This window comes from Pundamilia nyererei, unplaced genomic scaffold, assembly GCF_000239375.1.
Source record: "Pundamilia nyererei isolate P.nyererei 1_Seehausen unplaced genomic scaffold, PunNye1.0 scaffold00001, whole genome shotgun sequence".
Taxonomy (NCBI): domain Eukaryota; kingdom Metazoa; phylum Chordata; class Actinopteri; order Cichliformes; family Cichlidae; genus Pundamilia; species Pundamilia nyererei.
The window spans coordinates 4,292,015-4,307,965 of record NW_005187402.1 but is presented as its reverse complement, the minus strand read 5'-3'; the positions used below and the strand labels follow the sequence as shown (position 1 = coordinate 4,307,965).

The 15,951-nt window shown below is 44.0% G+C and overlaps 1 protein-coding gene across 1 annotated transcript in view; it reads left to right on the top strand.

Moving 5' to 3' along the window:
- gpc4 (glypican 4) overlaps positions 1-15,473 on the top strand; it is a 32,295-nt gene extending 16,822 nt beyond the window's left edge. The window contains exons 2-9 of the mRNA XM_005719483.1: positions 4,070-4,228; positions 8,608-9,005; positions 9,365-9,530; positions 10,347-10,477; positions 11,731-11,877; positions 11,965-12,089; positions 12,188-12,360; positions 12,447-15,473. Of these exons, the coding sequence (XP_005719540.1) occupies positions 4,070-4,228; positions 8,608-9,005; positions 9,365-9,530; positions 10,347-10,477; positions 11,731-11,877; positions 11,965-12,089; positions 12,188-12,360; positions 12,447-12,694 (1,547 nt within the window). The 3' untranslated portion in view covers positions 12,695-15,473. The remainder of the gene's footprint in view (positions 1-4,069; positions 4,229-8,607; positions 9,006-9,364; positions 9,531-10,346; positions 10,478-11,730; positions 11,878-11,964; positions 12,090-12,187; positions 12,361-12,446) is intronic.
- The last annotated feature ends 478 nt before the right edge of the window (positions 15,474-15,951 follow it).

The following is a 15,951-nucleotide window of genomic DNA, read 5'->3' as shown; positions in this document are numbered from 1 at the left end:
GTAACAGAAACGAGTAACACAAGGAAGTGAATAATAACTGATTATCAGCGCTGAAAGTGACGGGAACAAAAGATGAGCTTAAGGTAGCTTTGCCAGGTTTATTCAGGACATGTTAGTGAATGGAATGGCCAGATGTGGTTTACATACGGTTCTTTTAGTGTCACTTAAAGGAAGTACAGGGTTTTGGGTTTTTTGTTTGTTTTTTTTAATGTTGAAAAGTCTCAACTTGTCATAAAATGTATAAACCAATAATAACCTTTTTGAATAACTGTGAGGGTATCAAGTATTAATAGTGTGTCAGTAATGTGGGAACTTGGTGAAATCTGAAAACACTAATCCAGGATTTTTATGTATTTATTTTTTTGAATGAGTGTGGCTGATAATCCCAAAGCGTCAGTCCATGAATGACATGCTAGTCCTGCAAGTAGCAGGAACGTGTTCAGCACAAGCTGGTGGGGAAAACTAAACTGGCTGCTGGTGCTGGGATCCAGTGAAAGGATCCCTGTGTTCTCCCAGATTCCAACAGCTACATTTAAAACAAAACATTATTGCAGCTGCGGCTTGCATACGTCCTCCATTGACCCTCCTTTTAATTGGATGGTAACCTGACTTTTGGCAGTTCGCATTTTGTCAGACACAGTATTTGGGTTTTAACAGAGATGAACAGGCTGCTGTTTTGTTTTTGTTTTTAATCGAGTCAATCTTTCAGAGCCATGTCTGTCAGTTTTGTACCCCAGCTGTTCGTGCTGAGATTCTAGGGGAGAAGAACACCACTTGTCTAGTATAACGAGCCTTGAAGAAGGCATCACTTGGCACTTACTCTTGATGGAAATCTTATGCATATATACACTTTCAGTTCACACCAAAATAGGGCTGCCACGATTGGTCGACTAGTCACGATTACATCAACTATTAAAATCGTCGACGACTGATTTAATAGTCGATGCGTCGTTTGAAGCTTTGTAAGATCCCAAAAGACGCAGGAATAAGTAGCAGGATTTAAGAGTGTAATAACGGACTGAAACAGAAGATGGCAGCACTGCATGTACAAGGATGCCAGCTGCCGTTAAACCCCGAAGAAGAAGCTGTGTCCCGGAATTCATAGCACGGCCCAGCGCAGTTGTCAACAATGGTGGCAGCTGGTTAGTTTTAATATTACTCTTATTATTCTTTCTGGGTCACAAAATAAACGTTTAACATATTTTCAGGCGAGAATGTAGCTGTGTAAACCTCAAATATCTGCTCAGTTTATCAAGACACCACATATTTTCAAAATCGCTCCGTTTTCGGAGACGTCTGTTACCCACTAGCTCGATAGCTAGGCGGGGGCAAGGCTAACTAGAGCCCGTGAGACCACCGGACTCCCGGCAAATCGTTTTCAAACCCACCGCCATCTTTCGCTACTCAGGTTAAACATGTAATATAAGTCACTTAGATAACTTAAAAATGTTATTGTTTGGCTTTTTGTAGTATTTTATTTGTTCCTGAGTAAATCAGTTTGGATTAGATTGAAGTTATAGTTTTTGCACAGCTGAATAAACGTCAAGCAGACAACTGATTATCAGAAGTGTGAGATGCTTGAGAATTTACTCCGGTGTCCTGTAGAGCTGGGCGATATAAGATTTTTCATATCACGATATGTTTTTTTCCCATTTCAGGCGATAACGATATCGATCACGATATAAGCCAAATAACTATATTTGTAAGATTTAAATGTGCCGTTGCTCACAAGTAAAATGTGAAATAATCAGCAGCTTGTTTTTATTTAAATATTTATTTCCCATAATAAGTTCAACAGGGTAGATGTACTTAAGGAACATGAGACTTTTTCAGATAAATAAAGGCAAATATTGCAAACTACACAAAAGGCAGCCGCTAAAACGTTTAAGTTTCAAAATAGAACAAACGAAACAGACTAAATTGTCAATTCCACTTAGAAACAAAATATTAATTCTAAAAATAAATCTTAGTTTGTGTTACAGAAGAACAGACAAAACTGACTAACTTTTGTCAATATCAAATAAACTGAGAACTAAAAGGAAATTCTCAATCTCTCCTTGTTGTATAGCTGAGCTTTTCAAACAGTTTTAACAGTTACTTTAGTCTGACAAAAGCTGAATGACGAATTAGCGCTTCCAGTCAGAGACTGAGGCTACGTCCACACGTACACGGGTGTTTTTGAAAACTGAGATTTTCCGTTTTCGTTTAAAAAAAAAAAAAAAAAATCCCGTCCACACATAAAGGGAGAAATGAAGGAAAACGCTGCTATGAACATGCCAAAGCAGCAGGTGGCGCTAGATTCCTAACCGTGCAGAAATGTTGGCCAATCAGAAGTCTAGAAGCCTCGGTGGGGAAAAAGTAAACAAAGCTGGGGCATAGAAGCAGAACCGAGTCGTATGTGTGGAGGGACAGTAACTGTGTGTATATGTAAGCATTTAAACACTGCAGAGAGTAGAATTAACAGTAACAGTATTGTAGAAATTCATTTCACCGAAACAATAATGTGGCGCACAGTGTGACGTCAAAAATGCACACACCTCTGACGCTGCGTTTTCTCCGTTTTTCTAGTCCACACGTAAATGCAAAAACGGAGTTTTCAAAAATCTTCGTTTTCACTGACCAAAAACGCCGTTTACGTGTGGACGAAAGGTGCAAACGCATAGAAAAATCTGCGTTTTCAAAAATGCCCGGGTACATGTGGACGTAGCGCATGCACCAGTTTATTGTATTTCCAGACTTGCTTTCGGCACAATTTACAGTGCACGCTACTCTGTTTTTTGTCAGACTTGAAATAACCGAAATACCTTCACACTACGGAACTTCTTTGGCTCTTCCGTTCGACAATCTCTCTGGCATTGGAACCATCATCTGTTTTCTCTTCGGTAACCTTCGGTCACGCTCGGTTGATTTTTCTAGTCGGCACACTCATTTTCTCCATTACCCGGGCGGTACGGTGGCTGGCTGCTTCCCAAATAAATAAACATGTGCAGCTTGGCACTTGTGCTGTGCGTAACAAATCACGTGACGTGACGCTGCGGCTGTGTGGCTCTGCGCTACTTAATTTGGATTGGCTGTTCTTTTTTTTTTTTCTTTTTTTTAAGAGGACAAGAGTGGCGAGGTCTATCACGATAGTTGAATTTTTCTATCGAGAAAAAGTTATATCGCGATACATATCATTATCGTTCTATCGCCCGGCTCTAGTGTCCTGTTATATTTTAGATAGCAAGGAGCAGACAGATGAGTTTATTAAACTTCACTGAAACAACCTGCAGATTTCATTAAAATTTAATAAACTATCATCTTGTCTTTATTTTTAGTTAGCACATACCTTAAACACTTCAAGCTGTAAGCTAATGATAGTTATATAAGAGCAGATGTGTGCTGGTGCAATAAGCTGTACGTTTTACGTCCAATGGATGATGATCTGATTAGTCGACTAATCACAAGAATAATCGATGACTAGTCGACTATCAAAATAATCGTTTGTGGCAGCCCTACACCGAAATAAGGAGTCCAAAACCTTCTAATTTACATTACTTGGAGAGCATTTTCAGACTCCTCAGCCCAGCGTGCTTGCACATATGTTTATCTCCATTCATGTGCTTGTGGTTGACGTCAGCGCACTTACCTGCAGTGTGGGCGAAAAGTTAATCGTTTCCTCTTAAACACTGTTTAGGAGGGACAGCACTCAGAGAAAGCTTTGGCACTGAACTATCCATCAAGACAGGGGAGTGTCGGGATAAGAGCGGGGCTCTATAAAGCGGCCAGCTAAAGGCTCCTCTGAGCTGCAATTAAGTGCATTTAAGGGGGCTTTAACAGCCAGGGTGCGTTTGATTTGGTGAGAGGTGAACCTGTTATTTCTCAGCATAAGGTCTGAATCCCAGGGAAGAAATCAATGACTGATCTGCATTACTTGCTGCTACAGTGACATTAACAGCATCATAATCGAATCTTAAATTTTATGTTTCTATTTCAAATCAGGACTTGTTCCTCGAGTTAATTTGTGTTGACTTGCATGTTTCTCAGATGACGTGGAAATTTAACGCACGTTCTCCCTCGTCTGTTCCAGGAGTCCCCCTGAAAGTGTGTCCGCAGGGCTACTCCTGCTGCACTGTGGAGATGGAGGAGAAGCTAAGCCAGCAGAGCCACACGGAGATCAAAGCTCCCGTCTCCAAGCTTAGCACCAGCCTACAATCCACCTTCAAACAGAGGCATGACCACTTTGACAGTAAGCAAACACACTGGCTCACAAACACATGCAGCTTTTCAGGTTATGTTGTAAGACTGGCTTTGGTTTCCTCATCGCAGCATTTGTGCTACACTTTTATTTATTTTTATTTTTTTTCCCTTTTGATGGACACTCCCACCTGCCAGCGCACTGCTCATAGCAGAGACAGCCAGTCTGTGTCTTCTGGCCTGTCCACCTGTCTCCTAATGTCTCTGCTCCCTGTCTCATCGTCCCCCTGAAGGAAATGTAAAAAAATAAAATAAAAGAAATACAGGCTTCCCTTTCTCCAGAGAGACACGCGTGCTTCCAGACGGACCACACACATCTTCAGATTTAGTCGTCTCTATACTTCCTGTTCCTCTGTGTGTGAGCACATGTGTGTATGCCTGTAAATATTGGGATCAGGTTTCCCCTGCTGAGGGCCAGAGCGCATGGGAACATGCAACAGTGCTGACTCACAGAGGAAGCAGGGCAGCTCTGAATACCTTCAACCACCAAACCATGCCACCACTGCAGCCCTGCGATGATAGGATAGAGGGGAGGATGAGGATTCCCAAACAGGCTGAGTGAAAAACATGGGAAGAAAAAATATTTTTAGTTTCCCGGTGCATTGGAATCTTGCTTGTTAAAGGAGGTTATGTGCATAGCTCTGCATTGGTGTGCACACATGTGGGTCAGATCTTATGTGTCTGTGAAAGGCAGCGAGGGATGGTGAGTAACAGGGAGCATGTGTATTGCAGCCAGATGTGAAGAGGAATGTGACGTGTTGGAATGCAGTGGCTGCTCGAGCTGTCCCGCCCATCTTTTTCTCCTTTCTTACTGCCCTTTGTCCCCTTCTTATGCCTCACTCTCCCAAAAACCCCTCTCTTTGCCGCTCTTTCTCGTTCCATCTCTCTTCACTGTGTCCAAGTGCTGCTTGTGATTCACTGCACTCAGTTCTCACGCATGCATGTCCTCCACCCTGTTTGTCTTGCACAACTCATCTGGTGCTTAGTGGCAATATTAAGGGCTGTTCTCATTACTGAGAAGTCTATAAATTATTATTTTCTCGTTTAATCATCTCGTCCATAATATACAAAAACAGCCTGTAACAAATGGTCAGCTTCAGAAATGTCAGTGTCACGTTTAGGTAACGACTACAAACCAGGTTTAAAAACAACACCCGAGATGCGTGCGAGCAAATGAAGATGTTGTTTCCGTAACAGGCTTCAACTTTAGAGTGGAACGTTGAGATTAAAATAGTGTTCATGGTGTTTGATTTTTAGAGGAACTGATACCAGAACCACAATTTCGTAAAAATAATCTTTCTGAACAATTGTGGCTTCGGCTCTTTATGTCAAGTTTATCCATCCAGAGCACCACCGATCAACTATTGCATAAATATTGTTTTGTTTAGGAATTTTTCCGCTATTATTCAGCACGAAGTGTTTTTGTAACGGAGTCATAACAACTGGCTTGCGCAAAAATTCTAAAGCTTGGCAACGCCCAAAAAGAACGTCCAGTTTATCAGAAGGGCACAGCTCTACGGATGACCATGAACCTCTTCCCTGCGTGCTCCCTCCTCATCATCACTGTAGGCAGGTTGCTGCAGTCTCTCAACAGTTAGATGTGGGATCTCTTTACAAAGCCCTGCTGTGCTCTCTTCTACCTAAATCGCCAGGCCCTCTCTCTCTCTCTCTCACATCAAATGTGGTGACGGGCTCAGGCTGCCGGCCTATTATTTCCTTTTGTCACATCAAGACGCCACCGAAGGAAGCGCTTACAGCTAGTGAAATGGGAACAGGAAGTGCTCATTGGTCTGCTTACTGTTGCAGAGAAATGACAGCAGCGGCCGTGACATCACAAGGAGTGCGCACATGTGCACAAACGCAGCTGCACATGAAGACGAACGCAGCGTTCGCTCGCGCACTAATAAACTCAGGAAGTAGTGTATGTGATTGGGCAGGCTCTCATCATGCGCCTGGAGCGAAGAGTCATGGCCAATTAAGACCAGAGCCAGAAATAGTTCTCTCTTTCTCTGTGTGTCTCGTCGCTGCGTGTTTATTCTGACCTCAGCCTGTCCTGCTGCAGTGACCCTGTCCAGCAGAGCAACTCCATGTCTGGGAATTAAGCGCTTGGATTATGGCCCCATTGCCTCCAGACACATACAAGCGACATCCATCTGAGCACCGAGCTCAGCAGCAGGAGGGACGGAATCCCATACCATAAGAAAAGGGAGAAGCTCGGCGACTAATTGGCACAAATAGGATGCAATTACCGCCTGGGCTGGGATTGGGAGGAGCATAGTTTATAGGGACACTAGTGGGGGGAGTTTTTGGAAGAGGAAGTGGGAGGAGATCGGTCAGTTTCTCTGTTCCTGTGATGGATTGGGCCCAGGATCGTTGTTCGTAATTTAGCGCTTTCTCTGCAGCACGTTGGAATAGTGACAAGCTGGGGGGGAGCGTGCAGGAAGGGAAAGACAGATAGTCGAGCAGGAGTCGTCCTTTTCCTTACATTTCCCTACAGCTGACACTCTCATGTGTAACCTTTCACCCAGATTCTCTCAGACCATTGGCTGAGTGACAGGTACATTTTTAATGGGGAAATCCAGAGGGAGCGTTCAGCTCCTCGGCCTGTTGGCAGACGACTGCGTGTCATAAATTGTTTTTAATGACAATGCAAGATGCCTGAGTAATGCTGCTCATACTTGGGCCCCTCAGCCTGGGCCAGAGAGCCTTCATATCCCCGCCAGCCCTGCCCCCACTGTGCCACCACCCCTCACACACCCTTCTTAAAAACCCATGGGTTTGTCCAGACGCATAATGGAGCTTATCTGTTTAGCATATAGGAATTACTCCTCTAATTAACTGTAGAAAGGAAATGGAGAAGTTTAGGGTTGTCCTCGTGCTTCATGCCTCTCCCACCTCCTCCTCCTCCTCCTCTTCTTCACCTCCTCAGTCTCCTTTCACTGACTTTCATGTCAGTGTGGCTACTATGACATTCCAGGGGTGGGGGTGGACCATTTTGTTTTAATCTCTGTCAATGGAGCGTGGAACTTGGTGCCCTCTCCCCTGGCTCTGTGTGTGTGTCTGTGTGTGCGCGTGCACTTGTGATGGCGAGGAGGTAAATGGAGGGGCTGCAGTGTTTCCGGTATCCTTGGCGACACAGTAGGGATTTGAAGTTCTTAAAAAAAGCCCTCAACTTAACCCGCCCCAAGCCACCCTTACCCCTCCTCTATCTCATTTTTTCTTTTTAGTGTGTCAGTCTGAAGTGGAAGTGACAGCACTACTCGGGTCCTCTGTGTGAGTGTGAATGTGCGAGAGTGTGTTTGTGTGTGTACTGGTAGCAGAGAGCATTTAGTGACTCCCCCTGCGAGAGCATGGGAACTTTACATTTCAAAGCCACGCAGTGGGCACCCCGAGAAACTGCAACGGGACAGAAGCTCTGTGAGAGGGGGGTGGGGGGCACAGATAATGGATAAAAAGGGCGAGTGTGTGTGAGACTGAAGGTGAAACATGTTTCAGAGGCTCTGTGGAATTCTCATTTTATTCAGATTAAGAAAATTGGGCAAGGAGGGTGGTGTGGGGTCTGGGAGAAGGGGCTTGGATTATTTGGGGGGTGGTAGGGGGGTGATGGACATTCCTCAGGATGAAGTAGGTCATTGTTCCTCATCTCTAGTGAAGAGAGCTCTCTGAAGGAACTGATGAAGTGAAAGCAGGGGAGGGAGGCAGATGCAGGGCTGGTAGGATAGTAGTGGGAGGGGGGTGCATACAGGTCCATATACGGTAGCTGGGAGGGGCTGCTGCTGCTGGTGGTTGTGGGGTCGCATTATTCCGTAATCCTATTGAAAATGTCTCTGAAGGACAGTCCAAGAGAAGCTGGCAGAAAGGAAGGCGAATGGAATGTGACAACAGAAAAATGCCATTGATGGTGGTCAGTCTGAAGCACACTGATGTGGAGAGACATCTCTGCTGATGCTCCGCGCTCACCCCCTCGTCTCCAACTGTCCCCTAACACATTCCTTTTGCCTTTCATTAAAGATTTTATGCTTAAGCTCGTTCTAAGCGTGGGGCACAGGTGAATGGGAGTAACGTCAGTCTGATTTCAAATGGTGGCAGCAAAATTTTTAATGTACTGAAAGCAAACTTGGGCCTCTAAAGTCCTTTAAAATGTTGAGAGAGGAACACAACAGTAAGTTCAAAATGTCACAAAAAACAGGAAAAGTCCAACTGGGCAGATAGTCATAACTTTAGCCCTGAGCTCCTTTAGATGTTCTCTTCGTGACATCTTGAACTCTTCCCTGTAGACACTTAAATATAAACAATCTGACACTGTTTGTTCTTGCTCTTTGTCACCCGCAGGCTGTAGACTAACCCGGCCTTTCTTTCACATCTCCACAGAGTTTTTCCGCGAGCTTTTGAAAAACGCAGAGATCTCGCTGGACAGCATGTTTGTGAAAACATACGGGATGATGTATGTGCAGAACTCGGCACTTTTCAAGAACTTCTTCCAGTCCCTGACCCAGTACTACGTGTCCGGCAGCGCTGCCGTCAACTTGGACTCCATGCTGTCGGAATTCTGGGCCGACCTTTTGGAGAGGATGTTCCAGCTGGTCAACGTGCAATACGAGTTCAGCGACACCTACATGGACTGCGTCAGCCGACATACGGAGGAGCTGCAGCCGTTCGGCGACGTGCCCCGCAAGCTCCGCATCCAGTTAACGAGGTCCTTTATCGCCGCACGCACCTTTGTGCGTGGCCTGGCGCTCATGCCTGAGGTGGCCAATAAAGTTTCTACGGTAAGTGACGGAGCACAGTTTCAACAAAGAGAAAAACTAACAGCCGAGAACGAGACTTGTTTTCCTTGTAGTCCTGTCCATCCCTCCCTGCTCCGGTTCTGAGTGCACATCTCTGATCTGTAGTTCTCTTTCTCTCTGTCTGGTAACATAAACCACTCTGACTGTTCTGGTATGACTTGTTTTTCCACTGTACTGAGTGATTCATAGGCGATTAGATTAAACTGCTTTGTGGATCTGGCTTATGCAATTAATGGTCATGCTTTTTCAGAGTATGAGAATGTGTCTCTGGTGGTGTCGAGTGAGTGCTTCGGCTATGATGTAATGAAAACGGCCCACTAACTGCCCTCTGCCTACTCCAGGTCAGCGCCTCTCCCAGCTGTGTGCGAGCGGCCATGAAGATGTTGTACTGTCCCTACTGCTCGGGCCAAGTAGCCCTGAAACCCTGCCAGAATTACTGTCTGAATGTGATGCGTGGCTGTTTGGCTAACCAGGCAGACTTGGACACGGAGTGGAACAACTTCCTCGGTAAGCAGACGACATGCGAACAAGGGCACCTTTAGCAGCCACTGTTTAACAGAAACCTGCCCGTGATTACACCGCCTTATAACCATAATAGCTGAAAGTGTTTAATTTGGCAACAGAGTATATTTATGCAGCCTCCTGCTCCTGGGTTCATTGCCGCTTACTCATATTTCTTCAAAGATCATTAGTTTCATCGACTTTCTTATCTAAGCGTGCACCCCTTATTCTCCTTGTGAGCATGAAACCAGAGTGGCAATGGGATTTGTGACATGATAGACCCGGGGTAAATAAAGGAGGTAAACTGCAGTTCAGCTTTGGAAGAAAAACATTTAACATAGGAACGGTTTTATTGTTGAAAAGCATGTAAAAACATGTCCCTCATTCTTTAGTAGGTTGTTTAAGAAAAGGGGGAGGGAGGGGCTGTACATGCGGTGACCCTTGGAATGAATGCAGTCTTGTGCTGTGTACAAACAGACCCAGATCAGTTACATTACACTCAGGGTGGTGCACACATCCACAGTTCTTCACTGTGTGCTTTATATTTATCCTGCATGATGGATCTTGTGACCAGAAACATGGTTTCTGACTATATCACCGTTACATGTGTCGATCTCTGGCTGCTGGCACCGCTGCGGTCTGCAGAGGCATCTGGTTTCTGTTGCCCCCTTGCTGTGCTGCAGCTTGATCCTGCCCTACACTAATGGCTCATCTCACTGGTTAAAAATGTCTCACCCTAATGCGAGTGCTTCTCCCTAGTGGTAGGAGCGTGTAATTGCTTTCCCCTGTGTTGATTTCAACTTGTTATGTTTTGGTTTTCAGATGCCATGCACAGTCTCGCCGAGAGGCTCGAAGGTCCCTTTAATTTCGAGTCTGTCATGGATCCCATTGATGTGAAGATTTCAGACGCCATTATGAACATGCAGGAGAACAGCATGCAGGTGTCGCAGAAGGTCAGTCTCATTTCAGCGCCTTTCAAATTAAACAAAATAAAAAGAGATGAGGATGGAATTATTAGCCCTCCCTTCCAAGTGCAGAGGAAGGAATTCTTTTAGCACAGCTTGTCCGAACATCCTTGTTTTATTTTGAATGCTTAGATTATTTTTACTTTGCACATAGAAACAAAATGATTTCACAAAAACTACCAGGGTCAAAATAATTACCTCCTGGATGCTAATAGTCGTTTACTCTTTTTGCTGGATAACAGCTTGCAGTCGTTTATGGTAGTTTTCAGCCAGTCTCAAACGCGTCTCCTGAACAAACTTTTGTTTGCTCATTCTTCTTTGGAGAATGTCTGAAGCTCCTCCCATTTTCAGTGGGATTCAATTCAGGGCTTTGCACTGGCCGGTCAGTAACGTTCACTTTGGTCTTCTGGCGGTAGTTCTTCACCAGGAGCGACATGTTTTAGGTTGTTGTGTTTGAAGATAAAGAGACGACTCAGACCCAGGTTGGTTTCTGACTGCTCGAGGTTTTCTTTTAAAATCTTCACATAAACTTCTTTCTTCATGATTCCTTCCACCTTGATGAGATTCCCAGTTCCAGACACACTGAAGCATCAACCCATCATGATCCTCCCACCACTGTGTTCCCCTGTGGGGACGGTGTCCTCTGAGTTGTAGAACTCTTACTTTTTTCTCTAAACATCAGCAAAGTGTCTGCAGCTAAAGAGCTGTAGTTTCATCTCCTCTGACCGAAGGACGCTCTTCTAGTCTGGATTATTTGTCTCCAGGTTGTTCTTAGCACACCTCAGTCTGGCTTGAAGGCGTTTCTTCTGCAGAAGTTTTTCCTGGTCTCTAACCTCGCAGCTCATTCCTGTGCAGGTCTATAGTGATTGTCTCCTTCAGACTACAATTTCAAACTTGACTAAGTCATTCACGGGTGTCTTGGCAGTTGTTCTCTCACCATTTTTCTTTCTAGTCTTTTGCTTCCCACCGCTGCCAGGCGTGTTCTGCGTTGTGTGTCTGTCTTTACATTTCTTGATGATTTTGTTTGTTTTTGTCTGAAATAATTCTTATATTGTGGGCAAATAGAAATAATTTATGCTTTCTGAAGAAACTAGTTTGTTTAGAAATGCTGTGTTGAAAATCCCTTCTATTGTTAAAAAAGCACTCAGGACATTTTTGACCAAAACGTAACATTTCACAGGGTGGCTAATCATTTTGTCTTCATCTGTAAAACATTTCTGTTCTTGTTCCTCCTCTGACAGGTTTTCCAAGGATGTGGAACGCCCAAAATAAGCGCCGGCTTTCGTTCCAAACGTTCTGTTAAAGAGTCCACCTTCACCAGCCGCTTCCGCCCTTACAGTCCTGAAGCAAGACCCACCACTGCTGCTGGAACCAGTTTAGATCGACTGGTGAGGACTAAGAAGGCAAAGAAGTGAATATCACATTTACTCTGAGTAATTGTTTTTGACCTTTTTCTTTTTGTGTGTTCTAAACAGACAATTGAAGTAAAAAAGAAATTGAAGCATGCCAAAAAGTTCTGGTCCACGTTGCCAGAGACTGTGTGTGTAAGCGAGGGGATTGCAGCTGGTGATGAGTGCTGGAATGGTACAGCGAAAAGCAGGTGAGAGGCGCAGACTTCACAAAGAGAGAATCTAAATTTTACTGCGTTGCTTGTAAATTATTGAATTTAAAGTCTAATGCCAGACTTGATTCCACCAGGTACGAATCAGATGTCATTGGCAGCGGGCTGGCCAATCAGATATCAAACCCGGACGTGGACGTGGACATAACAAAACCAGACATCGTCATCCGCAGTCAGATAGCAGTTTTGAAGGAAATGACGAGCCGGCTCAAAGCTGCACACAGCGGCGTCGACATTACTGCAGAGAGCGGTGAGAGCGGTTAATGAGCTTCACAGCTTTTGCGACTCGGTTTCCTAGCTGCACGTCTCACCTGCTTGTCTTTTTTTGCCCCCTAGATGATGACGGCAGCGGAGATGAGAGCGGCAGCGGTTGCGACGGTCCGAACTGCGACATGTACTTCTCTGTTCCACCAACGTCTGATAAAGAACGGGGTGGAAAAGCAGCGGGTGGAAGTGAAGTGGCTGGATCACCACGGGTTAATCCAGTGCAAAGCAATAACTCAGCTGGGGTCACCTCACGGGGAAGCATGGCGCTGGCGCTCTGCGGGCTCGCCCTGGCCCTGTTAGCTTCCCGCTTGAGATAAAACTGGCTGGACAGGGAGAGGGAAGAGAACGACCAGGAGCAACAGCACGAAGGGGAAAACTGTCAGAGAGACTTTAAAAAACAAAAAGACTGCCTTCAGGACATTGGACTGTCCACTGTTGGGGTGGGAGGGGAAGAAACTTCTTAATATTACAATAACCTCACTATTAACTATTTGTTCGTATGTTGTTAAAGACATCAGTGTACAGCAGTATGATTTTTCTTCCCAGGAGATCCACCTTTGTCGCCCAGATAAACCTGCCCTCCGACAGCTCTCTCCGAGCTACTTTTTGGTTGTGCTTGCAGCATTTCACACTTACTTTGGCAGTTTAATCTCATGATTAACTTTGTGCCTTCTTCAATGACTGAAATCTGACATCTAAGCATTAAGAAAGATATTGGGTCAAACTCTGAGTGCCTGTGTTGGGACACATCTTTAAATTTCTGAGGCTGGTCTTTCTATCGGTCACAAAACACGACTAATAGAAACAGAACCCACGTGACGCTGTCTTGTTACTAATTCAAAGCTTTTTTTTATTTTTTTGCACATTATAAAAGTGCATACTGTGAATATTTGTGCCTGTGTGCATTTATACTTTTACAAAGGCCAGAAATTCTGAAGCATTTTGAGACTTGTTTTGCTCGGTTTGCTTTGGAGGCAGCTCGTCTCAAAAATGCAGTGAGAGTTTACAGCACAGGTGCTCATGTTTGACCTGAAGATGGCGTCGTTCTGTGGAAGAGTCTGCGGGGTGCTCTGCAAGCCCCTAACACGCATAATGTACGTTTGCTGCGAGCATTTCGCATCTTAACTTTAAATTTCTTCATTATTATTTCACTGAACTTCTTTCAGCTTAAGCAATTCAATAGTAAGGTTATACCTCGTGCTTACTGAGTCAATGTGATCTAGACCATAAGGTTGAGTGTCTGATAGAGTTGGATATGTCCCCTGCCATTAAACCCCCAAGAAGGCAAAGCTGACATGTCCCAAATGCCCTCTTTTTTTCTTTTTCTTTTCTTTTCTTTTTTTTTTTTTTTGGTACTGTAAGCTCAGTTCGGCACAGAAGATCTGACTCTATACAGTCTTAACGTTTGGAAAGAAAAGAGGGCAACATGCACGTTTTGGGAGCATTTTAATTAAACAAGACAAGAGGAACAAAAGTCAGTGTTTTAACCAAATGGAAATCTAGAAAAGATTATTTTAATACAGGGTTTTATGTTGAGGAGGTGTTGAGATTTTTAGCTTTTTTTTTTTTTGGTATGAAGATATATATTAGGTACTACAGTGGATTTTACTGGTAGTTGTAGGTGGTGGAAGAGGTCAGTGTGCACAGATAAGGGGTGCGCCCTGGTCAGTGTGCACAGCGTGCCACAGTACACGCTGTACCTCGTTAAATGGCCTGTGTCAGTATAAATGGACTCATTCTGAACGGTTCTCATCATTTCAACTCAAAGTTAAGTGTTTTCACAATTACTACCAAAATTAATGCAATGAAAGGTGCCTGATTATTTTTTTATGTTTGGTACATTACTAGCATCTTCTTACGTTTTTTTTGTTTTGTTTGTTTTTGGGAAAAGAAAAGAAAGTGGCTGTTGTTGATGATTTATGATCTATCTGCTCAGATTCCCTGAGGTGTTTGAGTATGTTGTTACCAGCTGACAAGCACAATGTATGTTTTTTTTTTTTGTTTGTTTTGTTTTGTTTTTTTTTCTTGGAGCTTTTCATTTGATAATCGGGTCTGTTAAGTTGCATTACCTGAACATCTCATCTCTACAACGATGCCGACTCGTGCAGCATTGCTGCACTAATGTATTCCATGTATTTCAAACATGCATTTAGAACTTACACATTATCAAAAATGCAACATCTACAATGTTTCAGTGTGCAGATTAAGGTGGACAGAAATATACATTTTTGTAAAAGTATAGCGAAAAGATTTGCAGCTTTAATGCGAGTCTGCACGGATGAAGTGATTAGATGGGAGTTTATTCCTTTGCATGTTGTCTGGCTTTGACATTAACAGGTTGATCTTGAGCTTACGGGACATCTTCAGGTTATCAGTTATCATCCGCAATCATCAGACGAAGACGTCGTATCAAGATCTGACCTTGAAGGATTTGATGAAACATCTATGCAACCCGTATGAAATACTGAAGCCTTAATTTAAAATCAAAAAGCTGTGCTTGAGCAGCTCGATTTGGCATTACTTCTGCAGGTGACCAGTTTAATTCTAGGTTACTGTTTTTTCTCCCTTGTGTTCCACCAACATTTCCACAAGGGCTCGTGCACGTGTTCGTGTCATGTGTGAGGAGTGTGAAGAAGCCCGACTTTTGGAGAGACGGAAGAAATGTTTTAGGCTGACGACGGTGACAAAAATGTCTGTGCTTGCAGGCCAGGGCAGCAACGTTTCCAGCTGGCAGGAGTTGGTCCAGCTGCTGGAAGACGTCCATTCGGTCCACAGAGCGAGTTCAGTCTTGTGTCTTTTAAAGTTGGACTGTTGTTGAAACCTTTCCATGTATGCCTTTGGCCCACAAGAACAGAAAGGACTCTCTCTGAGGATGGAGTGAGTGACTGAAAAGAGTGGTGGGGGGGAGTGTAAATAAAAAGCAGCGGTTTTAGATGTCTCTAAAAGAGGCCCTACAAGTACACCAGATTTCTACTTGTCAGAGTATCTCCTAAATGTTATGGAAAAACAAGATGAGATAGATGTTAAAGTGTAAGAGAAAATGTATATTAAACAACATTTTTAGTCTTGTTGAAATAAAGACTGCCAATATTTAAATGTGGTGTGACTGCTTGCTTCTTGGATTTTAAGTTCTTGTGGTCAGTGTTTACATAAATGCATGCATAGTGTCTTGGTTTACAGTCGCTTGGTCGGAGATTGCTGCAGATCCAAATCCCCTTTGATTTATGTCTGGAAGGCCACCCGGCTTGATAACTGCCAAGTCGATCATGCACAGCTGTGGTGACCCCATGCAACAAGGAAGCAGCCAAAAGTAGCTTTCTACTGGTTACAATGCATGATGCGTGCACACACTGGGCAGAGGATTATAGGATACTATCATCATTGAGAAATGAGGCAACAAGCTATGAACTAGAGCACTTGTGTTTAATTGTCCTTTCTAATAAATGTGTGTTTGACCCCAATTTGAATTGTTTTTAAGGGCACGACAGAAGGTCCACCTCCAGCTGTTCAAACCATGTTATGGGAGACGGCCAATCAGGAGGAAGCTGACTTGGAAGTTATTTTTCAGGCAGTG